At 41.5% G+C, this 21,911-nt stretch overlaps 1 protein-coding gene across 1 annotated transcript in view; it reads left to right on the plus strand.

Annotated features, from left to right (window-relative positions):
* The first annotated feature begins 1,047 nt into the window (after positions 1–1,047).
* SLC44A3 (solute carrier family 44 member 3) overlaps positions 1,048–21,911 on the plus strand; it is a 40,740-nt gene continuing 19,876 nt past the window's right edge. Inside the window, exons 1-10 of the mRNA XM_049807321.1 lie at positions 1,048–1,117; positions 1,424–1,531; positions 4,049–4,191; positions 4,773–4,909; positions 6,270–6,363; positions 7,837–8,006; positions 8,554–8,643; positions 9,318–9,442; positions 11,017–11,203; positions 19,255–19,420. Of these exons, the coding sequence (XP_049663278.1) occupies positions 1,091–1,117; positions 1,424–1,531; positions 4,049–4,191; positions 4,773–4,909; positions 6,270–6,363; positions 7,837–8,006; positions 8,554–8,643; positions 9,318–9,442; positions 11,017–11,203; positions 19,255–19,420 (1,247 nt within the window). The 5' untranslated portion in view covers positions 1,048–1,090. The remainder of the gene's footprint in view (positions 1,118–1,423; positions 1,532–4,048; positions 4,192–4,772; positions 4,910–6,269; positions 6,364–7,836; positions 8,007–8,553; positions 8,644–9,317; positions 9,443–11,016; positions 11,204–19,254; positions 19,421–21,911) is intronic.

A 21,911-nucleotide genomic window follows, 5' to 3' on the forward strand; every position in this document is an offset into this window, starting at 1 on the left:
TAATATCTTTTCAATTTGTAACATTAACTTTCTCTAGATTATCGAGCTGAACTCAGTGAACATATAAATAAAGAGACAACAGGGAGAGCACTGAGAAAACAGGTTATGAAAGGTGGCTACTAATTTCTGCACTCGTTGGTCATTCAAGTTGCTAGCACCGATCTGATTCACGCAAAATTCCTACGGACATCGAAGAGAGGTAATTGTGGTCTAGCCCGCGGCAGTGTCATGTAAGCGTACAAACATCAAACCAACCGACACGCCGAAAAGGCTCCGTGACCCGCCGTATGTTGATAAGGCAGCCAGAATAGCCAAAGGGGCATCGGCATCGGCTGGCTTCACGCAAGGAAACGGCCCGCGTCTGGTACTGGCGGTCGCAAATCTACCGTAAGTCAGCCAATTAAGGGTGAAAAGTGGCCCCCAACCCGCCGGCCGGAGCCCGTTTGTCAGCTTGCGCCGCGAACGAACTGCGGGCTTCCCCCGGCGCCCTCCCCGGGCGCTGCCCCGCGGCGTGCCCCGTGCCCCGTCCCCCGGGAGCGGGAGCGGGAGCGGGAGCGGGGGCGGGGGTGGGGGGGGCCGCCAGCCGCCCGGGGGTCCGGCCCGTCGCCGCGCTGCGGGAGACAGCTGTCCCCGAGCGCTGCCGGCCGCAGCCGAAGCAGCCCACCCGGCCCTCCGGGGAGACCGATCAGTTGTGCGACCGTAGGGCAGGCGAGCTCCGCCCGCGCCCCCGCGGGGCGCCCGCCGTCCCCCGGCCCGCCGGCGCTTCGGCTGCGGGCCGAGAAATGCCGCTTCCTCCCGCGAAGGCAGCTGCCCGCCGGGACCGCGGCCCGCCCGCCGCGCGGCTCCGCGAGGAGCCGTCCGGACGGGGCTGGCGGTGCCCGGCCGCAGCGCCCGGAGGAGCCAGCCAGCCCCCGCCCGCCGCGCTGCCCCCGGCTCCGGCCCCGCGGCGCGCACGGCGGGCGCCGCTGCCGTGCCCTAGCGAGCGCCGCCCCGCCAGGGCCGCCGAGCCGGCTGCGCCCCAGGCCCGCCTGCCGCCCCCGCCGCAGCCCGGCGGCGAGGCCCGGCCCGGCCCGACCCGGCGGGCGGGAGCATGGAGCGGCGCGGGAGCCGGCGGCAGGTGAGCGCCGGGCCGGAGCGGTGCCCGGGGCGGGGGGGGGCGGACAGAAAGTTGGCGGGGGCCAGGCCGGCCCCGCGCGGTGCGGGGCTGCGGGCGGGCAGCGCACCTCGGTACGGGCGAGCTGCGCAGCTGTCGCGGGCAGGGAGCTAGCGGGGATCTGGCATTTTAAGTGCAAGGTTTTTGTGCTCTTTCAGAACTCTCAGCCATTTGAAACTTGATTGGTTTAATTTCTCGGGGAGTTTGGGGGTGGGGTGGGTTGGTTTGTTTGTTTGTTTTCTTTCTTGTTTGCCTTCGTTTTCGTTTTAGGATTATGGAGATAGCGTTTCTGAACTCAGGGAATGGAGACCAGTCATCTACAGAAAGTGCACAGACACTCTCTGGCTGCTCCTCTTCTTTCTTTTCTGGGCTGGTTTGGTAAGCATGCCTTTTTTTTTTTTTTTTCTGGAAGAAAAATCAGATCTAGAGTTAATGGGGTTCTGCACAGGGGTATACTCAATCTAAACTGAAATTACCACGGGCGCAGGCGTTGGGGCCCCAGGATTGCACTGGGACAGAACTGACCTTTGCGGCAGCGCAGTGCTTTATTGCAGTGTCTGTTACGCAGACTTCTAATTTCTGCCTTTATGCTTTAAATGCCATGTATACACAGAGCTGGGTTATTTAGAGTTCGCCTTTTTTGTAAATTACTGCAGGATCTGACTGGGCTCTTATTTCTACTTACCTCATTCACTGTAGTCTTGTCACCTTGCAACACGTCTGTCTGATGTTATATCAAGTCACAATCTGTCCTGTGCTTAGAACAGCATGCGAGACTTTGGGAACAGGCTTTGTCTTTCTTAAGTATGAATGTTTTTTTCATGATATATGTCTGAGGCTACTCAGGATTCTAGTGAATACACCATTAATCAGTTTTCAGTTCCAAATCACTTTTTTAATGGAAGCTAATGCAGAAGAATACCTACACATTTTGAATACTGCATAAGAGGAAGCCAAACTTTGTGAACAGGACAGGTTTTTTTACATGCTGCCTTCTGCCTAGTGCTTTGATCAGTGGAGGGAATGCTGAAAATTAAACCTGTCGAATGGTGAGAACTTAGGATTTTTGTTTGTTTTCTCTCATTGTTTTTATTGCTCAGTTTCTGTGAAATAGCTTATTGCATATATGTATTGGTTTTCTTTTGTTTGATCTTAAGAGATTAAAAAATTTTTGATGACACTGATTTTTTTTCACATAGCGGAAAAAAATTGAAACCACATTGATAACTCTGCAGAAATGCATATCACTGGCCTGTATAGACACACCCTGCCAGCAGTCATACAGCCGTCTATTACTTAACAATAGTTATGGCTTGTATTCAGCATTCTGCACTTTAAAAAAAAAAAAAAAATCACACGTACACAGTATTTGCCATACGCCCATCTTTGGAAGGAATGCCAAAATTTTTCTGAAAGCATGTTTCAGGTTGCAATGCCAGCTCACTTCTCCTTTTTCTTCTGAGAACAATTTAATTATTAACAAATACTTGCTATATAAATAAACTGGATCTGAAAATATTTTGTAACAAATATCACCTCCACAAGTAGTATGTCAGCTTTAATTGTGGAGTCTCTACAAAAATCTCCATATTGAGGTGGCATTAACACACAGTCATAACTGAAAAAAAAGATACTTAACTAGTTAGTCTGCAGACTTATAAGCAAAAATGTGACTACACTGGGGACTAAGGAAGCACATACTTACACGTTTGTTTGAGGCTCGGTTTTTACCCAGGTCCCATCTTTAGTGGCAGGTATTAAAAGTAGAATAACAAAGGCTCTAAACCTTAAGAAAGCAAGCAGTTGTGCTGGATCTGATATGTGTAGACTGTCTCCGGCATAGCTGATATTCAACAATATCCATGCAAAGTACTAGTGGTTAACGTGGGACTGAGAAGTCTTGCTGCTGCCAGCAGTTGGCGCGTAGCCGTGGAACTTAGTGTTATTGTCCTTGGTGTGTGTGAAATGCGGTTTACACCCCATAGGACTGAGAAGATGATTGTATCGCTGAGTTCTTCAGTAACTGGAGTACTGTAAATAAACCTTTGGGTAAAGTAGTGCTTAGGACTTCACCAGCTTCCCGTAAGAAAGACTACTGCTTCTTAGCACGTGGAAAGGTTCTTTTCAAGGGGCATTTTGGCCCTCATGGGGTACATAAGCAGGGTTTAAGCTGCATTCCTAGGCAAGGTGTCTTACATTGACTGAGGGTTGCTGCTAGCTGGCCAACGGAGGTGCTCAGCTGCCCCTGGGGTTTACAGGGAGCGGATCTACCAGGGCTTTGATCCAACAGCAGAGCATCTAAAAGATCCGGGCAGTGTCACCTAAGTCCACGGTGTGGCGCTCTCCAGGTTTTTCACATGTGTTAAAGATTGCATCTTCCGGAAATCTCAGGTAACCTGCATTTTAATTACACTTTATGTGTTTAGAATACACCTCTGTTTAAATTCACGAGCAGCTGCAAGGGCTCAACATTTCAGGAGATAATATTGCCCAGGTGTGTTTTGAAGGGCACCCTGAAAAAGGAGCAGCAGTGAGCACATGTGAAAAATTACCATTTGGATGACTTTGCGTAGTGACACACATGAACTTTGGTAGAGGCAGTGTTTAGCACCTTACTACTGCTTTCCTATTATTTTAATCGGGACCCCCATCTTTCTTCTCCTGTGATACTCTGCTTAGTTTATATACTTTCAACAACAGATGAAGGAAAGCTCTAAGGAGGCAATAGTGCTGAACTTGTCCATATGACTTGCTCCGGCCTTGTGCAGAGGGGTGAATTTTAGATTTAACTCTTTGCATCCACAAGACAAAAATGCATGGGTTAAAAGGAGTATTTATTGAATGGGAAGGAAAAGCACTCGTAGCATGATTTCGCATTAAAAAATATTTTAACAGATGTTTATAACTGGCTATGCTGTGATGGCTGGTGCTGCAGAAAGGCTTGTGCTTGGATATGACAGCTTCGGGAACATATGTGGTAGGAAGAACACTCCTGTAAAAGGGGCACCCCTTTCTGGACAGGACATGACTAATAAAAAGTAAGTACATCAGATAATGTCTAAATAAATCAAATGTTTGAGAACTTAATAAGGTGTACATCTTCTAGTTGTCAATCATATACATATGTGTATATACACATGCTTATACTGAAAGGCAAAAAAAAGTGTGAGAATGGTGCATGAAACTAAAAAGTTAAGACAGAATTTGAAAATGTGCTACGTTGTTATGCTTTATGCTGGCTTCTTCTTAAACAGGACCTTAAATAGGACTTCAGCCAAGCCAGCAGTCATTCTATATGGCAAGTCCTTGTACTAAAGGAAGTTGCATGTTGAAGTTCCCAGTCAATCTGTCGACTCCCATGAACTAGTCCTTGTAGAATGGCACCCACCTTGGCAGCTTCTGATCCCATTTAAGAACATAAAATGAAGCATAAAAATGTAGCATATTCTCAAATTGATTCTTAAGTTCTGACTTCAAACTCCATTTTTTTCCATTATATGTGGACAAAAGTTTCATTTGCTCTGTAGCACTTTAAAAAGATGGAAAGAAGGCTCAGAATTTAAACCGATAAAAACCAGAAAGCTTGTTTTTTGAAAAGAGGATCTTTTTTTCTTTCTAGGTATGTGTTCTTTCTGAATTCATGCAGCCTGGAAACGCAAAGCCTCAAAATCAGTTCACTTTCCTTGTGCGTGTCTAGTTGTCCACAAGAGCAACTCAACTCTTTGGAAGACCTCCAGAGTTTTGCAAGGAATAATGGTGTGCAACAGGGAATATGAGTATCTTAGTGTTATCTGTAGAACAGTTGAGCAGCTTTCACTTTGTTATTCTTACGTTTGCTACGCTAGGGAGTCATTTCTTACCATTAATTTCCTGAGCAGTCCATGGCAACAGAAAAGAAAATGTCTTGTTTCTGCTTTATTTCAAAGCCATAGTTTCTAGAAATGTTACAGCTCTCTTATGCCAATTCAAAAGTTATTGATTAATTCCTGCACAATGCTGAGATTATGCAACAGAAAATTGGCTGCTGTGAATGAATTAGCATAGTTTGGTGGGGGTGCCAGTAGGTGAACAGAGCTCATATGCTATTTGAGAAACTTGTCCAATTGGTTCTTTTAGATTTAATTAAAACTATGGTGGAATTACTAATCCTGGAGATACACAAGTGGTTTTATCCCTTTAGATATCAGATCCCGAAGTTTGCTATTCCACCTAGAAATTTTTTATTTATTCTGCTGTTGAAGATGCATATGATGTCAGAAGTAGCTATTGTGCAAAAGAGGCAGCTCCAGTTCATCCATGTCCAACGTGTAAATAAAATAACCTGTAGCCTAACGCTCATTCCACAGAGTATGTGTAAACTGCAGACCATATGAATACTAGTGGCTGTTTTTATTGGAGGTCAGATTTCCATTCTTTTTTGTTTTGTTTGGCAAGAATTGCTATTTAAATTGACAACATTTGTTTTAATTTCATTTTGGGGTAGTTTGCCATCATTTAGTATGTACAGAAAGCTGTAAACACCTGTGATATTATACAAGTATTTTCAGTGTAACTGAATATAATTGCATGAAATTCCATCTACATGCTAAAACTGCTTGCGTGTTTATCTTGAGGGAGAGGGCAGTATTGCATTTCGAATGGCTTGATGTATCCAGCCTTTCTTTCCCAGAAGCATTATATAATGGAGCAGAGTATTATTAGCAGAGTACCTGGTAATATTTAGCCTAGAGCCCAGAAAATATTAAGTTTCTGGATAGATATATATTCTGTTCTAAATCATGAGGGGCCTAGTTCTATTGTAGCTTCTGTCATTTCAGGTTTTTCTGCTATCTTAATGAGTAACTTTAGAGCTGAAGTATTGCACTGTGGAACAAATAGTGTGCCTGCCCTCCAGGAAGATCAGTAAATGGTAATTATAGTTAAGTGTAGAAGGCAAAAGATCAGAAGATTCCACAGAGGTTGCTTTAGGTTTACCCAATTAACTAATTTGTTATTTACATTCCCACTGGAAGATCAGGGATGAATATGGCCTGCTAAGGGATCAAAGCAGAAGTGTAAACAAAACTTAACCGATACTAAGTAATATCAAGTTACCTTTTTATTTTTTTCTTCTTAGGTTCTTGTCTTTGCGTTTACAACCTGAACATTTCCAGTTACACGCTAAATCCAAAGGCAGCTGAGCTGTGTCCCACACTGCCAGTTCCACCAAGGTAAGAACTACTGGGTACTTTACAACACCCTTGAGTCCAAACAGCTTCTTAAGGATTGTTACTTCCTTACTTTTTGTATTTGACTTGATGCTTTACAGTCAGAATGGTTTTGCTTTGCTTGTTTATTTTTGTACATGTATCCTTATGAGTTCTCATGTGTGCCTGTGAACATGCCAGTGTCCTGTCCCACAGGAAAAACAAGGACTGCATTCCCTCCATTCCTCTACCCTTTAGCGATTTTTCCTCTCCAAATCAGGAGAAAAGCACTCCATAAGAGGAGTGACTTCTCTCCTGCACAGACTTTTGCGCTCTCCCTCAATGCCAAGGAAGAGGAGGTGTGGTCTTGGGCCTTGCTTATTATCCTGAACCCAGAAATTTCCATCAGAATCGTTTCATAGCCAGCTGGCTTGAAGCACAGGTCCGGGGGTGGCACTGTCTTTAACATTTGGCATTTGTGAGTCAAAATCCTTAAACCCATGATTTTAAATTCCACTGCGTCATGAAAGTACAGCAAAGAATTGGAATCTCCATATTTACAGAGCTAAATCATCTGCTCTGAACAAGAGAAAATAAAGGAAAAAAGCAAATGGAAGAGAGCAGGAGACACATCAAAACACTACATACAGTGAGTCAAAGGCAGGCATGTAAATTGATTTAGAAATATGGCATGTTTTACTTACTACTTTGACTTTTTAGGCTTTTTTCTGTTTGGCAAGGAACTCGGCAAAGTTATTCAGCTTGCACAGTAATACTTCATAGCAGAAGTAAAGCTAGTCAGGGAATTTTTTAACTGTTGGTGAACAAACCTCTCCTTTTTAGGTATGGCAATAAATATATTCAAGAAGCTTGGCTGGGAGTGCCAAATAATTTCGTATATAAATATTTGGTGGTGTTAGTTGTACCTTACAGACATTGTTTTGATGTGGCTTTTAGAATGCTTGAATAGCATAAAAACAATGCAAAGTGTTTGTGGTCTGGAATTATCTACAACAACATAGCTTACAGCTACGTTAATGTGAGTTTAGGTTTTACATAAACACATGGGAGCAAAGCAGGTGAAGCCAGACTAGAGTGGGCATAGGAGCTACATGCTGATGGTGATTGAGATAGTAGTTCATTTTTTTTCCCCCAGGTTGATCTTGAATGGATGTTCTGGTACAGCGATACAGGCATGATGCTGCTAGGAGTTTTATTTTGCAGATGAATCGTAAAACTACCATTTGTAACAGACCACTCCCATGCCCAGTGCCCTGTTGTGTCAGACTCCATGTGCAAGGTCTCCTCCTGGGGAAGGGAGGATGCCTGCCAGGTTACAGATCAGATTGGACGGCTTTGGCTGCAAAACTGTGTTGAGGATGCTGGTAGGGTACTGCAGAGGGATTGAAAGAGAATGGTGGAATGGATCTCTGTGGATTTGAAACTGTTTGTCCAGTAATTCATATTTCTTTACCGTCTTTGTTTTTAACCTTCCAGTAAATCTTTTCCATTATTTAATCGATGTGTTCCACAAAATCCTGAATGCTATTCCAAATATGCATCTGTCTTAATAAGTATGGTTAATGAAATGGATGTTTTTCACCGAATTCTGAGTGCAATATTGGCAAGAAGAGATGCTGTGATAGGACTGAGTGTCCTTTCACTAGGTAAGGTTATAAATAAAAAGTGAATAATGATATTCAATTACAATGTGAGGTTTCAAATGTTTCTATTAACTTTACCTTTTTAATTAAAAAGTGATCTTTTTCATATTTCTGGGCAGAGTTGTTTTTAAGAAAGAGTGATTGTGTTTTATAAGGAGGCATTTAATACAGCTCTGTGGAACACCAGATTCTGTGTTCCTTGATATGATCATATACCTCATTTCAGGGGACTCTAAGATATCGTTAATGGGAAAAAAAAAATGGCATCAGCATGAACATTTAAACTTAAATTTTATACAAAATATTACTCAAAAGCTAATCATTCCCAGGGTGAAATATTTCAGTTACGAGTTCATTATTAGTAAGTTACAGGTAACTGTGTGTTTTAAATTTTAAAAAGGTTGCCAGCTTTACTAAATGCTGTTGCTTTTGAGACCACTGTTTAAAAGCCCAAATTCTGTAAAAACCTTGAATTTATATTCAAAGTAAAAAAGAGTTAAGTTAAATGGGTTGTAACAGTCATAATAAACTTACTTTGTGTATTTTTCAGCCTTCTCTTTTATACTGGTTTTAGCCTTCAGATTCATTCGGACACTTCTGGTCCATACTTTGATTGCACTGGTTGTATTTGGGTTGTTATGTAAGTATATTTACCTTTTAGCATACGCTTAGCTAAATGGCTCATCTCACTGAACTAAGGGAGAGGCAGCTGAACAAACAGCTATCCTTTTTCCCCATGGCCATCCTCAGTAACCTTAAGCTTACCACAGCCATTTCCAAGCAGAGCCCTGCTTGCCTTTTGGTGCCAAGGTCTGGCTGTGCTGTTCCAGCTGCTGAGCGTTGGGACGACGATGATTTGTATTTTTTTTATAGGAGCCTGGAAACAGCATTTCTTTTGGCAGATGAACGCAGTTATGAAAATGCTACTGTTTCAAAGAAAGTTCAGTGAAGTTTTACATGGCCTGCTTTAGAAAGGGAGAACTATAGGAATGTGTCCAGCTAAAGCTTGCCATTCCACGAAAGTTGGCTTTGTATCTCCTCAATGAGATGAGATGCCTGAGCTTTAGAATAACTGCAAGAAAACCAAACGTTCTGCTGCGGTTTTACCTCAGACGAACAGACCATTGTGGGAATTTTCTCTGTGGTCGCTGATACTGTGCCTCGCTGCTATGCGACAGTATTCCTGAGCTGAGCTTGGGTTAGGTGGAAGGGCAGGAGATCCAGGAGGGAGGCCAGGCAGGCAGCAGCCGGCCACGGCTGCGTGCCTCAGCCTGGGGAGCGCGGCCCGCATTCACGCCGCTCTTGTTTGCTCAGTTGTCTCAGGTGTTCTCTGGTGGCTCTATTATGACTACAGGAACGATCCCAGCACTGAACTGAAAACAGAGAAGGAAAATGTAAAGTTTCTACTTGGATATGCTATCTTCTCAACAATAGTTACCGTAAGTAGCATTTTACCCTAAGCAATGGCAGACAGAGGCTGTAACTTAAAAACTTGAACTACAGTGGTTCTGCCACAGTAAGTATAATTCCTCGTTCCTTTCAAATTTGCAAATGAGAATCGATTATAAGATGTGCTTACACTCGTTTAAATAGTTTTATATCTTCATTGTGAAATTTGTTTGTCAGCACAAGGCTCTGCCACACTTCCAACCTGTACAAACAGTGTTAGCGTTGGTGATGCAAGAATTGTGTTCCATCCCCATTCTTCTCTGCGTCAGCTAACTGGAGAATCATGTCAAGTGAACAGAGGGGCACTGGCTTGATATGAACATGAGATCTGTGGATTCAGCCTACCCTACCAGTAGAAGAAAGGGGTGGAAGTCCTTTTAGACAATGAAAGGGGTAGTGAAGCACAGGCAGCAGTGTCTAGGCCTTCAAGTTGTGGGGATAAATTCTGCTTTTCTCTTGCTGACCTTGTTTTCCAACAGAAAATCTGAGTGTGGCTCCCAACTTTTAAAGTGATTTTTTTCACTCTGCTATTGCACTGTTAAAGGAGTCATTGCTCAATGTGAGTGTACGGACAATTTGTACTTCGTAAGAGATTTGTCAAAATGATTGTTCTTCTGTTTTCTTAAAGCAGAGTAGGATCCATAAACTGGACTTCACCAGATATAAACAGTCTGACAGTTTACAGTGACAAATATAAATGTGTCACAGATCAGATTTTTTTCATGTCCTCTGTAAGTTATGACCTTTTTACTTCTGTTGATGCTGACGGGGTAAGAAAAGTTTCCTTTGTATGCATATGTGTTCCAGTACAACTGACTGTCTTTTGCAGAACTGTGGGAACATCCACTGCTGCAGGTTGTGCTTCTCTTCAGACCTGGTGGCTGTTTTCTAGAGCAGGCAAGAAAACTAATGAAGCAACTGCCACTGGCTGCATTTATTATTTTATAGACTCCAACCTCTCTTTTAGTTGCTGTTCAGTTCCTTGTCATATGCAAAGAACTGGGAACATTGTGAGGTTTTTGACTCAGGATTTTGTTGTTGTTTTTACTTTCAGAAAAAAAAAAAAAAATTTAAATGAGGTTTAATTCTTTGTCTGCTTTGCTTCCATACATACACAGCTTCCAAATTAGTTTGGTTGTGCTACTGTCCTTTCTGCAGAAAAGGACTGGTCCTCCTAGTGAACAGTGGCGAGCTGACCTGAATAGGAAGAAAGTTTAAATGTTCATGACATACAGGGTATGTGAAAGCAATGTATAGTGTGTAACGTGCATTTGTGTTTGCTGTAAAGCAAACCAGACTGTTTCCATTAGGTGAATTACAGTTTTATGTCTCCTATTTTGTTTTAAAAAAACAGTAGTAAAGATTTCAGAAAACCACATTTTAATCTACAGGCTCATTGAGAATAGAAGCAGTGTCTCAGAAAGCTTTTCCAGTGCACAATAAATTTGTGTAGAATGCCTTCCTGTCGTGTCTCTGTGGAATCTGTACCCCCTGATTCCACATTTGACAACTCTGATACTTAAGGACAAACCCCAACAATTTGTCTTTTTATTTCCTGTAACAGGTTGTTCTCCTTTCCCTTATACTTGTACTAAGAAAGAGGCTTCAGTTCACTGTACAGCTCTTTCGAATTGTTGGTAAAATCATTGGCAGAATTCCTTTGCTCCTGTTCCAACCGCTCTGGACCTCTCTGATTCTCATTGTGTTCTGGGTATTTTGGGTTGCTGTACTGCTTAGCTTAGGAACTGCAGGTAAGTATATGCTTTCCATGTTTTTGGATGAATGCTATCTGTTTCCTATAGTTCACTTCTTAAATATGGGTCCTCCTGGTGTTAGTGTACAAAATGTGGGCTAGCATTCTTACACAGCTGTGTTACTCTTACATTTTTTTTGTTTATTTTTTTTCCCCACTTGTTGGAATCTTCAACATTGAAATAGTTCTGTGAGTCATAGCACTACAGGAGAGAGACTTTTGCTCCTATATGTGGACTTCAGTTTTGTTCTTTCTCAATTATTTAATTTGTGATTAGATTGTGGTAGATACAGTATATGTTTGATGTATTTAAGTGAAGAAAGTAATAGGAGGGAAGAGACAGCTTTTAGTGCAGTTGTTATGAAATGAGAATGTTCATCTCCTCTGATGACAAACAATGTCCAATTGTCATGGATGCAGAACATTGTTTCTCAGCAGTAGTTCAGTGACAACTGCTATCATTATTTAGACTGGTACAACAGTATTTGAATTAATCCAGTGGTTCTTGCAGTTGTAGGGGAGGTGCTCTGTAGAAATAGTTGATCACCAAGAAAGATCTGCGAGAACAGATTTTGAGTATGGAAGTGGCATTACTGAGGGACATACCACTGTAAGATCTGTCACTGATTGAATGGGGGTAATTTGGGTACTGTCCCTTGGCCCAGCATCACGCCATCCAAGGGAAGGGGAGGTAGGTCTTCTGTGCAACATCACCCAAAGAAGGGAAGCTAAACTCTGTGTAGGTCTGGGGATAACTCCTCATGCAGACATCAGCCTTTGTACATAGGAATTATTATGATTTGGGTTTTTTAGGTTGTTTTGGTTTTTTTTAATTTTAAATTTCTAGGGCCACTGCTAGGAGTCAGCTGTTATCCTTTGGGTTGGAGCTGATGCAGAACTGATGCGGGTAGAGGCAGTTGTTTGTCATTCCCATATTTATGTACAAGTTTTCTCTTTTCTGAAACTTGGCAGTGCTTTCTCTGTGGAAAAACAAATGCAGCCTAACTCTTCAAATGCTTATGTGTTACCATTTTATCTTGTGTTTCCACCACCCCTTGAGACAGTGGCTGCAGTAACTCCTCTGTACAGACTTACAGATCCCTGCTAGGCCAGAAAAGCCTCCAACCTTTCTGTAGCTGAGCCCATTTTGGCAAAACTGGCAGTATTCCCCACCTCCATGGGTCAGGTACCTCACTCCTCTTCTATCACAGCTGCTTTCGTCTCAGCCTCACCCTGTTAATTCTGGCTCTGTACAAGACCCACTTTGCTTGAACATGAGAATCTTTCTGTCTGAGTCCATGGTGGCATTGCAAATCACTCACCCATTGCTGTTTCCCTCCAGCTTTCATTGGAGAGTCATGCAGGTTTGCAAGGGTCTCCCTGTTTCTGCTGCCTTTCCCCCGCTAGCTCACATCTGTTAGAACTTGTCTGACTTGTTCTGGCCGATAACCTGCTTCTCCTGCAAAAGGGTCAGACCTAGCAAGGCCAAATGTCCAACCTGCTGTCCCATTTTGGGTTGTTCCTGACTGACTAAATAGTCAAGCAGATTCATTTTGCTTTAGGTGTCATGCATGTTCCTTCTCCACACTCCTCTGGGTTGGATTTTCCTTTTTCAGAGACAGCATTACATGCTAGACACAGCTTTGTCTGGTTGTTAGCTTTTCTGCAAAATCGTAATCGCATTTATGCATGTGTCAGCCTGGTGGCAGTAGTTTTCAGACTGCCCTTGTGGGGTAGCTTATTACTGGTTCAGACCAGTCCTTTATAGAAAGGAGCATCTCCTGGGCTATCAACCAACTGTTCATTTCATCCACCTGCTTGGATCAGATGCAATATAAGATAAAACATTAACTACAGTAAACCTAGTAGCAGGTAAGAAAAATTAATTATAACACACAGATTTGCTAAATATATAATTAACGATACCTATCAGAGGAGATACTACATCCTTGATGTTAAGCTGAGCTGACCCATCACCCACAGGAAAATTCACCGGTACTCTTAATGTGTACACATAAGGATGTGAAGCCTGCCCTTGTTAAATCTAAATTTAGAAAATGCCAGGTGAGTCTGTTGTATTCAAGAGCTTTTTGGTAACACAGCAATCATTAGAAGGGTAGAAATATTTTAGCTCATATGACAGACACAGCTTGATGGTAAGTACAGGGTGGGGAACTAGTCAGGTATTTCCTGGATGCTTTTACAGACTTTCTGGGAAAGTAGTGACTTGCACATTACATCAGAAAGCAACTTCCAAATGTATTCATAGGGAAATAAAACCCAATGAAAACTGCCTTTGAGAGGCTTTTTATGCTTTTTCTGTGTTGTGCCGTTTTCCTTCATAAGTTATATTCTCTATTTCCTGCTAGACATTTCCATTCAACTTTTTTTTCTTTTCCTGTGCTTGCTTGGAGAGTAGGATTCAAACAGTTTATGACCTGCTGTTACGTTCATAGTGCAGCACACGTCTCCCGACTCAAAGGTATTTTATTTTTTGTCTTCTCCCTAGCATAGTAGGAATCCTGATGTTTCTAGCAAGTGATACAAACAGTACAGTACACAAGGCAGCATAATCTTGCTGCACAGTAGAGGGATTTTAAAGCTTCTAGGACACTCTCAGTTTTGAAAGAATAGACTTTCTGCAGATTCAACGTAAGAAGGGAAGGTCATTTCCAGGCACTTAACTGTCAATATGTTGCTCATATGAGTAATCTAGTAAAACATATGTTTTGACTGAGATCTTCTGCCAGGATATTTTTAGTGTAGATGTCAATCCTTGTAAGATTTTTCTGTCAACAGTTAGCATGTTAATATTTAAAAGAGAATGTGCATTTGATAAATAATCCAAACCAATTCTGAGTTACAGCCTGTGCACAAATGCAGATAGAAAAATGCCACTCTACGTATTTGATTATTTTTCTGGTTAAAACTCGATTCTATTAATTTTATCCTTTGTATTTGTAACTATTCTTTTTATTATGCTGTCTGTGTTAAATGGTGGCTGTTGTTGCTCAACAGGTGTAAACTGAGTTCTTAGCAAAGTCCAGGGGCTGAGGTTTTTATGTAAATAACATGTAAATGACCTGCAGCTGCATCAGTGCCCGCTAGGTGCCGATCAAGTAGTGTGAGAAAGTTTCTTATGAATCGGTTCAGTTGTTTACAGCTGCTCTGATTACAGAGTACCTTGTCCTGAGAGGAGTTCGAAGACAACAAAGGCAATTTTAGCCTTTTAATGCTCCGAGGAGGTCATGAAGGATTGTTTTATCCAGCTCTCAAGTTGAGGAGATTTGTCGAGGTGACAGAGGAGGTCGGTGTCAGCAAGAACTATGATAATTGTTCGGATTTCCAGTCCAAACTCTACCTCAGATTTGTTTTGTAGTTCAAAACTTGGACAAATGAACAGTAGACTAGATTTGGTATTCAGACTATTCCTTTAGCTTGTATTTCAAATTTTCAACCCAAATATGAGTCCTGTGAAATGCTGCCTGTTAAAGCAGCTCACAGTAAGGTAGCTTATTGGGGGTTGTTTTGCTCTTCTAGGATAACTAGTTCTTACACATTCTGTAAAAATAAATACTATATGTACTGTATGGTTAATAATGCACTGGCAGAACAGCTTTGTATTTTCTACTAGTTTTCTACAATCACCCTGTAAATGGAAGACTTTTCTTTTGATTTTGAGTTTTGGGGCCTTTTTGCAGCAGCTGAGAGTACTTCTCTGAAGATCTCCCAAGATATGCTCTCTTTGAGCAATTTGTTTTCTCTGTTGACAAACAGTTGCCTCTCCATGATTGAGTTTGTAAAATACAGGTGGCGGTTTTCTTGGGTTTGACACTTTGACTTTTTATTCTCACAAATATATTTTCTGGGGCTATGCAGACTATATTTTAAATGCAAATATACCAAGAAAGCTGAGAAAATGAAATGATTACAGAGACACTAGTCTTTTGTCTAATAGAGAGATCGGCAAGTGAAATTGGCTTGCTGCTGTGCTGCACCTGTTCTTAACATTTTCCTTGAATCTTCACTAGTTATATACTATTGATAGCATCTCTGCATCTTACAGCTCTGGAGCACTTGATCTTCACTTCAGCTGTGGTGTACCTGATCATAATGTGACCACACAGGCACCTTATTTACATCCCCTCCAAAAGTTAGTGTTACTCTGAGAAAAGACTTAACTTCTTGGAAGCTATAGAAGACTATAGCCTGCACTTGGAAAGGTACTTAGGCACATGACTAACTTGAAGCACATGGATAATCCTATTAAAATCAGTGGGACTACTTAGGCATTCTAAGGTAGGCACCTGCTTAAGTACCTTGGTAATTCAGAATCTGTAAGAGCAGCAGAGACTGAATTCCAGACCTAGAAAACTAAGGAGAAATGCCAAGACTCCACAAACAGCGGCACCAGTTAGAACCATTAGCTGGCTAGGAATGGAATTCAGTTGTGCTTTGGAAAAGCTGATATGTCTTAGGGTTATTGAGTCTTATTGTTTGAGAATTTGTGTGGCATTTCGCTGCAGAGCTGAAGTGGCCATATGGCACAGCAAAGCATGTCTTTCAACTTGCCAGCATGCGGGAGCTGTGAAGTCCACATGGTGTAAATACTATGCATGTTTTGTAGGATGAGAAGGCAGTGTGAGATTTTCCTGTAATGAAGGTGCATCCTACAGGCAAGTGAGCAATAAAACTGCCACATAAAGCTGTGCAGTAGCAAAACCAGCAATAAAAATCTATTTCCTGCAGGGTCCTTGACATTCCAACTAGTCAGCTAGCTTAGTTGTAAATACCACTACCTGGAAAGCCCTAAATAGAATAGCAGAGTAAATTCTGTTGCAGGAAACATGAAGGTTCGGTGTATGATGCCAGAACCTTTCCTCACTTAGCAATGGGAAGGACACATCATATTTTCATGTTAGCAGAAACTGATAAACAGGCTCTCGGTATTTTCTGGTCAGTGGTTCTTTGTTTCTGATAAGGAAATCGCTGGACTAGACTTCTCAGAAATTTTCATCCCTTACAACAGCCTACTGCTCCAGGCATCAGAACCTTGCAGCAGCAGTTGCTGAGTAACAGCAACTCACGTGAGTCTGAAAGTACCAAAATGTAGCTAGTGATACTGCATGTGCACACTGGTGTCTGTATCGTTGGATTGCTGTGCTGACTGACACAATGGCACAGCACAGGGCTGCAGAGTCAGATGGAGAAACTCTTCTGAATTCTGCTGCAAACACTTGTGCCTGTTTGCATTGTTAACAACACTTTTTTTGAAGTATTTGCAGCAGATCAACATTTGTACTAGTCAGAGGTTTTCAGATTTCATGATTCAGCTGTAGGGACTTCAGTTCTTTACTGACTTCTTAATGTTGTCACTAAGACTGTATAGTATACCAGCAAAATTCATCATTATGTAGTTGGAGAAAAATACTCTGTTGACAAATTAAACCATATTTCAGGCCTTTGTTGAGAAAGTTTAGCTTCTGTGAACAGATAGATCACAGTGGAGTGATGAGGAAAATGGCATATACTTTTCTCAACAGGGTATCCAGGATAGCTTTGAAGTTTATCTGTGCTACTAAGACTGATATATGAAAAACAGCATTGCATGTAATTCTGTTGGCAAAATTATGCATGCACAGTAGGCCCAGTCAGACACAGATGTTTACATCGGTAAACAGATTTCTGTGAAGTAACAAAACCAGTTTACCATACCTAGACAGCAAAGTGATCAATGGTGAACTCACAGGTGGATGTGCCTGAATTCTGTGCAGCAGAGCACAGCGCTGTGCACATGTGTAAGGTTGGCCAGAAAAGACAAAGCTATTACTGTGGTTATTGCAGGTGATTATTTCAGTAGGCTGGTAGAAAGCAAACAGAATTAGTTTACCATACATACATTTGTCAGTCTTCATGACAAAAATACAGAAGCAGAGCCTGAAATGTGCTTTTTTTGGAAAAGAAATGTTCAGGTGGATTGTATGGTGGAAAATGTGCTTAATTCTCCTACCAAGTGGCATAATGTCTTTGCATAAAAATGGGGAGGTAGGAGACCTTCTTGTATCTCACTGACCTGTCATTTGCATAAGTTCCCTTAGTAAGGGCTGTTAGGCTATGGTTAATGAGCATATTTGGGTAGTGTGCGCTGCGGGAAAACAGCAGTGTAGAGCCTCTGGAAGAAGTAAGGGCAGTGAAAAATCCTTGAATTGTGTAGCATATAGCTTATTTTAATGTACCTATCTGTCCTCAAAATTTCCCCTTAAAAAAACCCCAGACAAACAGCGTTTGCATCCAAACTTAAAACCAGGAAGGCACAGGATGGGGATGAATGGCTGAGAATTTGTGAGAAGAGATCTTGGTGGTAGCTTTTTCATACCACCAAGTATCTTGCGTTTCACAGGCTTAAAATACATTTGAATATAATGGAAGCAACAGTATTTCTGTGGATGAGCAACAGTATAGCACTGCAAAGAGCTTGCCTGTTTAGCTAAAAATGATAACCCTTCAGAAAATAAAATATCTAGAACATATGTGTGCGTTTATGCACCCTTGTAGCATTTTTTTTTTGATCCTTTCAAAGCGCTTGAAAATAATTTTGTAATGCTACTATGGGGGAGGTAAATACTTTTCATAATTTACAGACAAATGGACCTTGGTTCTAAGGACTTGTAAAGCTTGTCTAAACCTGATGGTATTCCTGAAAACAAACCTTTATTGTTTCTACTCTTAGCTATTCTTGAGTATGAACTCTGTGGCTATAGAAAAATAAGACAGAAATAAGTGAACCATTTCATAGATAGCTTTGTATCTGTGGTAGTTTTGAACTTCAAAGTGGTGGGTTGTCCTGTGGGAGAACATAGAATCATTTAGGTTGGAAAAGACCTTTAAGATCATTGAGTCCAACTGTAAACTGAACACTGCCAAATCCACTGAATGAATACATGAAGTATTAAAGCTTAAGTTATAATGCTGTTCTAGCAGTAATAGATAATTCTACATCTCACTTTGTTATTTCTTTCATGGAGTTAGAATAAGAAAATACTCATGTCCAGAGATCATTTTATACTGTGAACTTGTTTAAGGTTAATAGACTTAAGGCTTGGTAAACTGAAAATATAGCAGGTGATGGACCTAGAGACCTTTCACTAGGAACAAATGTCCTGATGCTATTATCCCCTGACTAGACTTAAGAGTCAAGTGGCATAAATAGGATTGCATAGAGAAAGGTCTGATTCATAAGTTATCTGAGTTATGCCCACCTTTTGTGAAAAGCCCTCTATTTAATATGGAATAAATTCTTCGTTATTAAGAGAAGCAGAGACAATTTTTTTTTTTGCTTGAACGAGCAAATTTGTCAATGTTCTTGAATATAGTAGTAACATTGGAGCATATACTACCATATAGATGTCTGCGTTTTTGTTTTGTTTGTTTTTTTTGAAGAGGCTGCCTTTATGTTCCTGTATTTTGTACAAAGATGGCAAAGTATAGAGAACAGAAAACCAGTTGTTGTGATTCTAATTAGTAATAGTAATTAAAATAATAGTTTTAGTTTGTTGCAATGGTACATTATACATCCTTAATGTTTTTCTGCAGTCTTTGTCTTTTGCTTTTTACAGAAAAAAATCTAAAGCATTTTGTAACTATGAGTTTATTTCAAATTTGAATGAAGAAAATTAAGATTTCATTTACTTCCGAACCATTTGATTACTCAAATCTTGAGGAATGTTTTCTCTGATCTTTACTAATTCATAGCTATCTCCTTGACTTTATTGGCAGCTGTGTCTCATTCGCAATTTAAACCCAAGCTTTTGCTTTTTGTAAGATTTTAATTTTCAAAATTCTGTTTGAATTACAGAATTTTGGCTGACTGTTAGAATGGATAAAATTCAGTAACACCTGAATTTATTTTTTTATACTTTTCTTGAAGAAAAGTTAAGAAAAAGAGTACAGAAGCACTTAGATGTTTTGGGGGGTTTGGGTTTTTTGTTTTGGTTTTTTTTTCCTTGTCTGGTGTGTTACAATAACACAGTGGTGTAATGTCAACTCCAGGTACTGCACAGACTACTTCAGGAGGACAAGTAGAATACAGAGCTCTGTCTGGAATTTGCTACATGGCATGGTATCATTTTGTTGGCCTTATCTGGAGTAGTGAATTCATTCTTGCCTGTCAGGAAATGACAATTGCTGGGGCAGTGGTTACCTGTTACTTCAACAGGTAAGTGCAGCATTAACCCTGTATAGTTTTGGGGATTTTCCAGCATTTACTTTCAATCTTTTTTCTAGCCAAAATAGTCTCAAATAAACTGCAATTTATGTCAACATCTTGGAGTCCAGTTTAATATAAAATAATGTTGCTTGTTGCAAGATCTTGACTAAGATTTTACAATGTGTATGATATTAATGTGACTCACCCCTACCACTGGAGTTACCAGGCCAAACTGAGCCTTGATGCAAGCCAGTAGAGCTCAGGTGACCGGTGAAATTGTCATTTGGAAGGCACAGGCTACATCTGACCCTTTCGCAAAAGCCTGCATTAGCTCCAAATGGAGATGCAATATGTAGCTCCTTGGTAGTTTCATGTAGTCATAGGCAGTTTGGCCTCTTCCTAAGTGTTCATCCCTGCTCTGGGTTTCCATTTGTTCTGCCTGCATAAATGCCTAGTCTGCTACTCTATTTTTTCATTCTGTGCAGATATTTTCAGTTAACTGTAAATGCTTTAACACTGCTCTTAAGAATTGAGATGTGTAAACAAACTTCCTTGAATTTTATATTGCCCTGAGATGTAAATGTGGAAGAAATGAGGAAAAAATCTCTACTTTTCATGATTTATACTGTTTTTTAGACTTGCAGTATTGTAAAATGAAATTAAATTGGTTTCATGCATTGCAGTGGTGCTATCCTGTCATTGCAGGGGGAGATTTAAATCTCACAGTAAATTGTTGAGGTTTTTGACAATGAAGAGAGCAGTATCCTGAAAACATTTTTCCTCATAAGTATTTTATGAGTGCTCTCACCCTCATCGCTCTGTTCTTCTATGCCCATAATAAGATTTTCTGATCTGTGAAAAAGTCTGGCATTTTAAGGCATTTCTTTATTTTGTATCAGAGGAATATGCTGATAATCTCAATTTTTTTGAAAACTAGCCCTTGAGGAAGGTGATGTGAGAGTGAGTCACGTAGCCTGACAGGAGAGGGCCTGGGGACCCTGCAGCGCTGGCTGCAGCCACCCGGGACTATTGGACTTGGGTGGCTGGGAAGGGAGAGACTTTGGGCTTCTCCAAAACCTAGGTAGCATTTTTCTGCTTATGGTCTCTAGAATGTATCCCTAGATGTTTCAGTTGCTGATAGAAAGGCCTCCTGCTGAAAGGTTTCCAAATAGTCTGTTCCTCTCTGCCCAGCAGAGACAGCAGCACAAGCCCCGCTTGCAGGAGCGACAGTGGCTCTACCCCAGCCAAAGCAGCAAAACTAGAAGACCTGGTAACAGCCAGTGCCTGCCATTGTTTTAAGCAATGTTCATCTCCTCCAAAAAGCCAAGGCAGGGCAGTGTTTAACGGGTGTATCAGGAGCTAGGATTCTCTATGCAGCCAACAGCCGTGCCACTGAACTGGTGCTAGTAAAAGAGCAGACAAAACCTAAAATGCTGCTTCTTAAAGGTTGAGTTCTGTAGAATGACACAGCTACTATTTTACATGCCGTGATAGGACCTGAAAAGGGAGGAACTTGTGTTTCTTATGTCATCTCCTTTTTCCTATTGAAGCTCTAAACACAAGTAACTAGCATGGCTGTGGTTCTGTGGGCAATGGGCTGCTCTTTCCTTCTAAGAAAATCTATGTACCTTGAGCTTTAGCAATTGATTCAGCTTGAGCAGCTGAGTGCTGAGGCACTAAGTGTTCATTTAAATAGGCTTGCTTGAGAAAGCACAGGAAAAGAAACACAGTTTCACTGACTTACTGGGTAGTGCACTGCAGTGTGTTTTGGTACGACACACCATCTAAATCCCCAGGGCAAAGGCACTGTCCGTATCTTCATCACACAGAGCAGGGAAGCACCTGTAGAAACTGCTGTGATGACATTTACTGCTCTGTTAGGGTCTTCCGCTTTCCAGCTATTTTTTACTGCTGCAGGAACTGGCCACAGAATACAGAAGGTTCCTGCACTCAATTGTATTGAAATAATTTTGTACCTCTACTGTCAAGCCCTCCTCTTGCTTGCCGGGTGGCATGTACTGTGTTGAGACTGTTGTGCCTGGAAGGGGAAATGCAATTTTTCTGCAGTGGTGATCCCTCTTCCTGGCCTTTAAGGCTGCCAGCACAGATCTGCAGAGACACAGAGCAGTGCAGGAATGGGGAGGGGAAGGTTAGCTGCAAGAGCAGTCGCACCATCAAGGGCGAGGGTTATCTCACGCTGTTCCAGCAATTCTGAGCTTGTCTGCTGTGTATTTTTAATGTATTCCCTGGGGCAGCATCATAAAGGCATGTCACAAGAGTTTGTTTATGATACCTCACAGAGAGGCTTTCTTCTTTGCTTGTAAGTGCTCCGAGGAAATGGCACGGCCTTTCCCTGCGGAAATCTCCTTCCACAGCACATGCAGCCATGTGCTGCATGGCTAACAGCCACGGTGGAGTTGCAAATGTGGAGGTCATTTTAGCTGGATTAGCTTTACAGGTGGAATGTTTGACCTGTCATACCACCGCTGAAAATGGATTT

The sequence above is a fragment of the Accipiter gentilis genome, chromosome 8 (genome assembly GCF_929443795.1).
Source record: "Accipiter gentilis chromosome 8, bAccGen1.1, whole genome shotgun sequence".
Classification (NCBI taxonomy): domain Eukaryota; kingdom Metazoa; phylum Chordata; class Aves; order Accipitriformes; family Accipitridae; genus Astur; species Astur gentilis.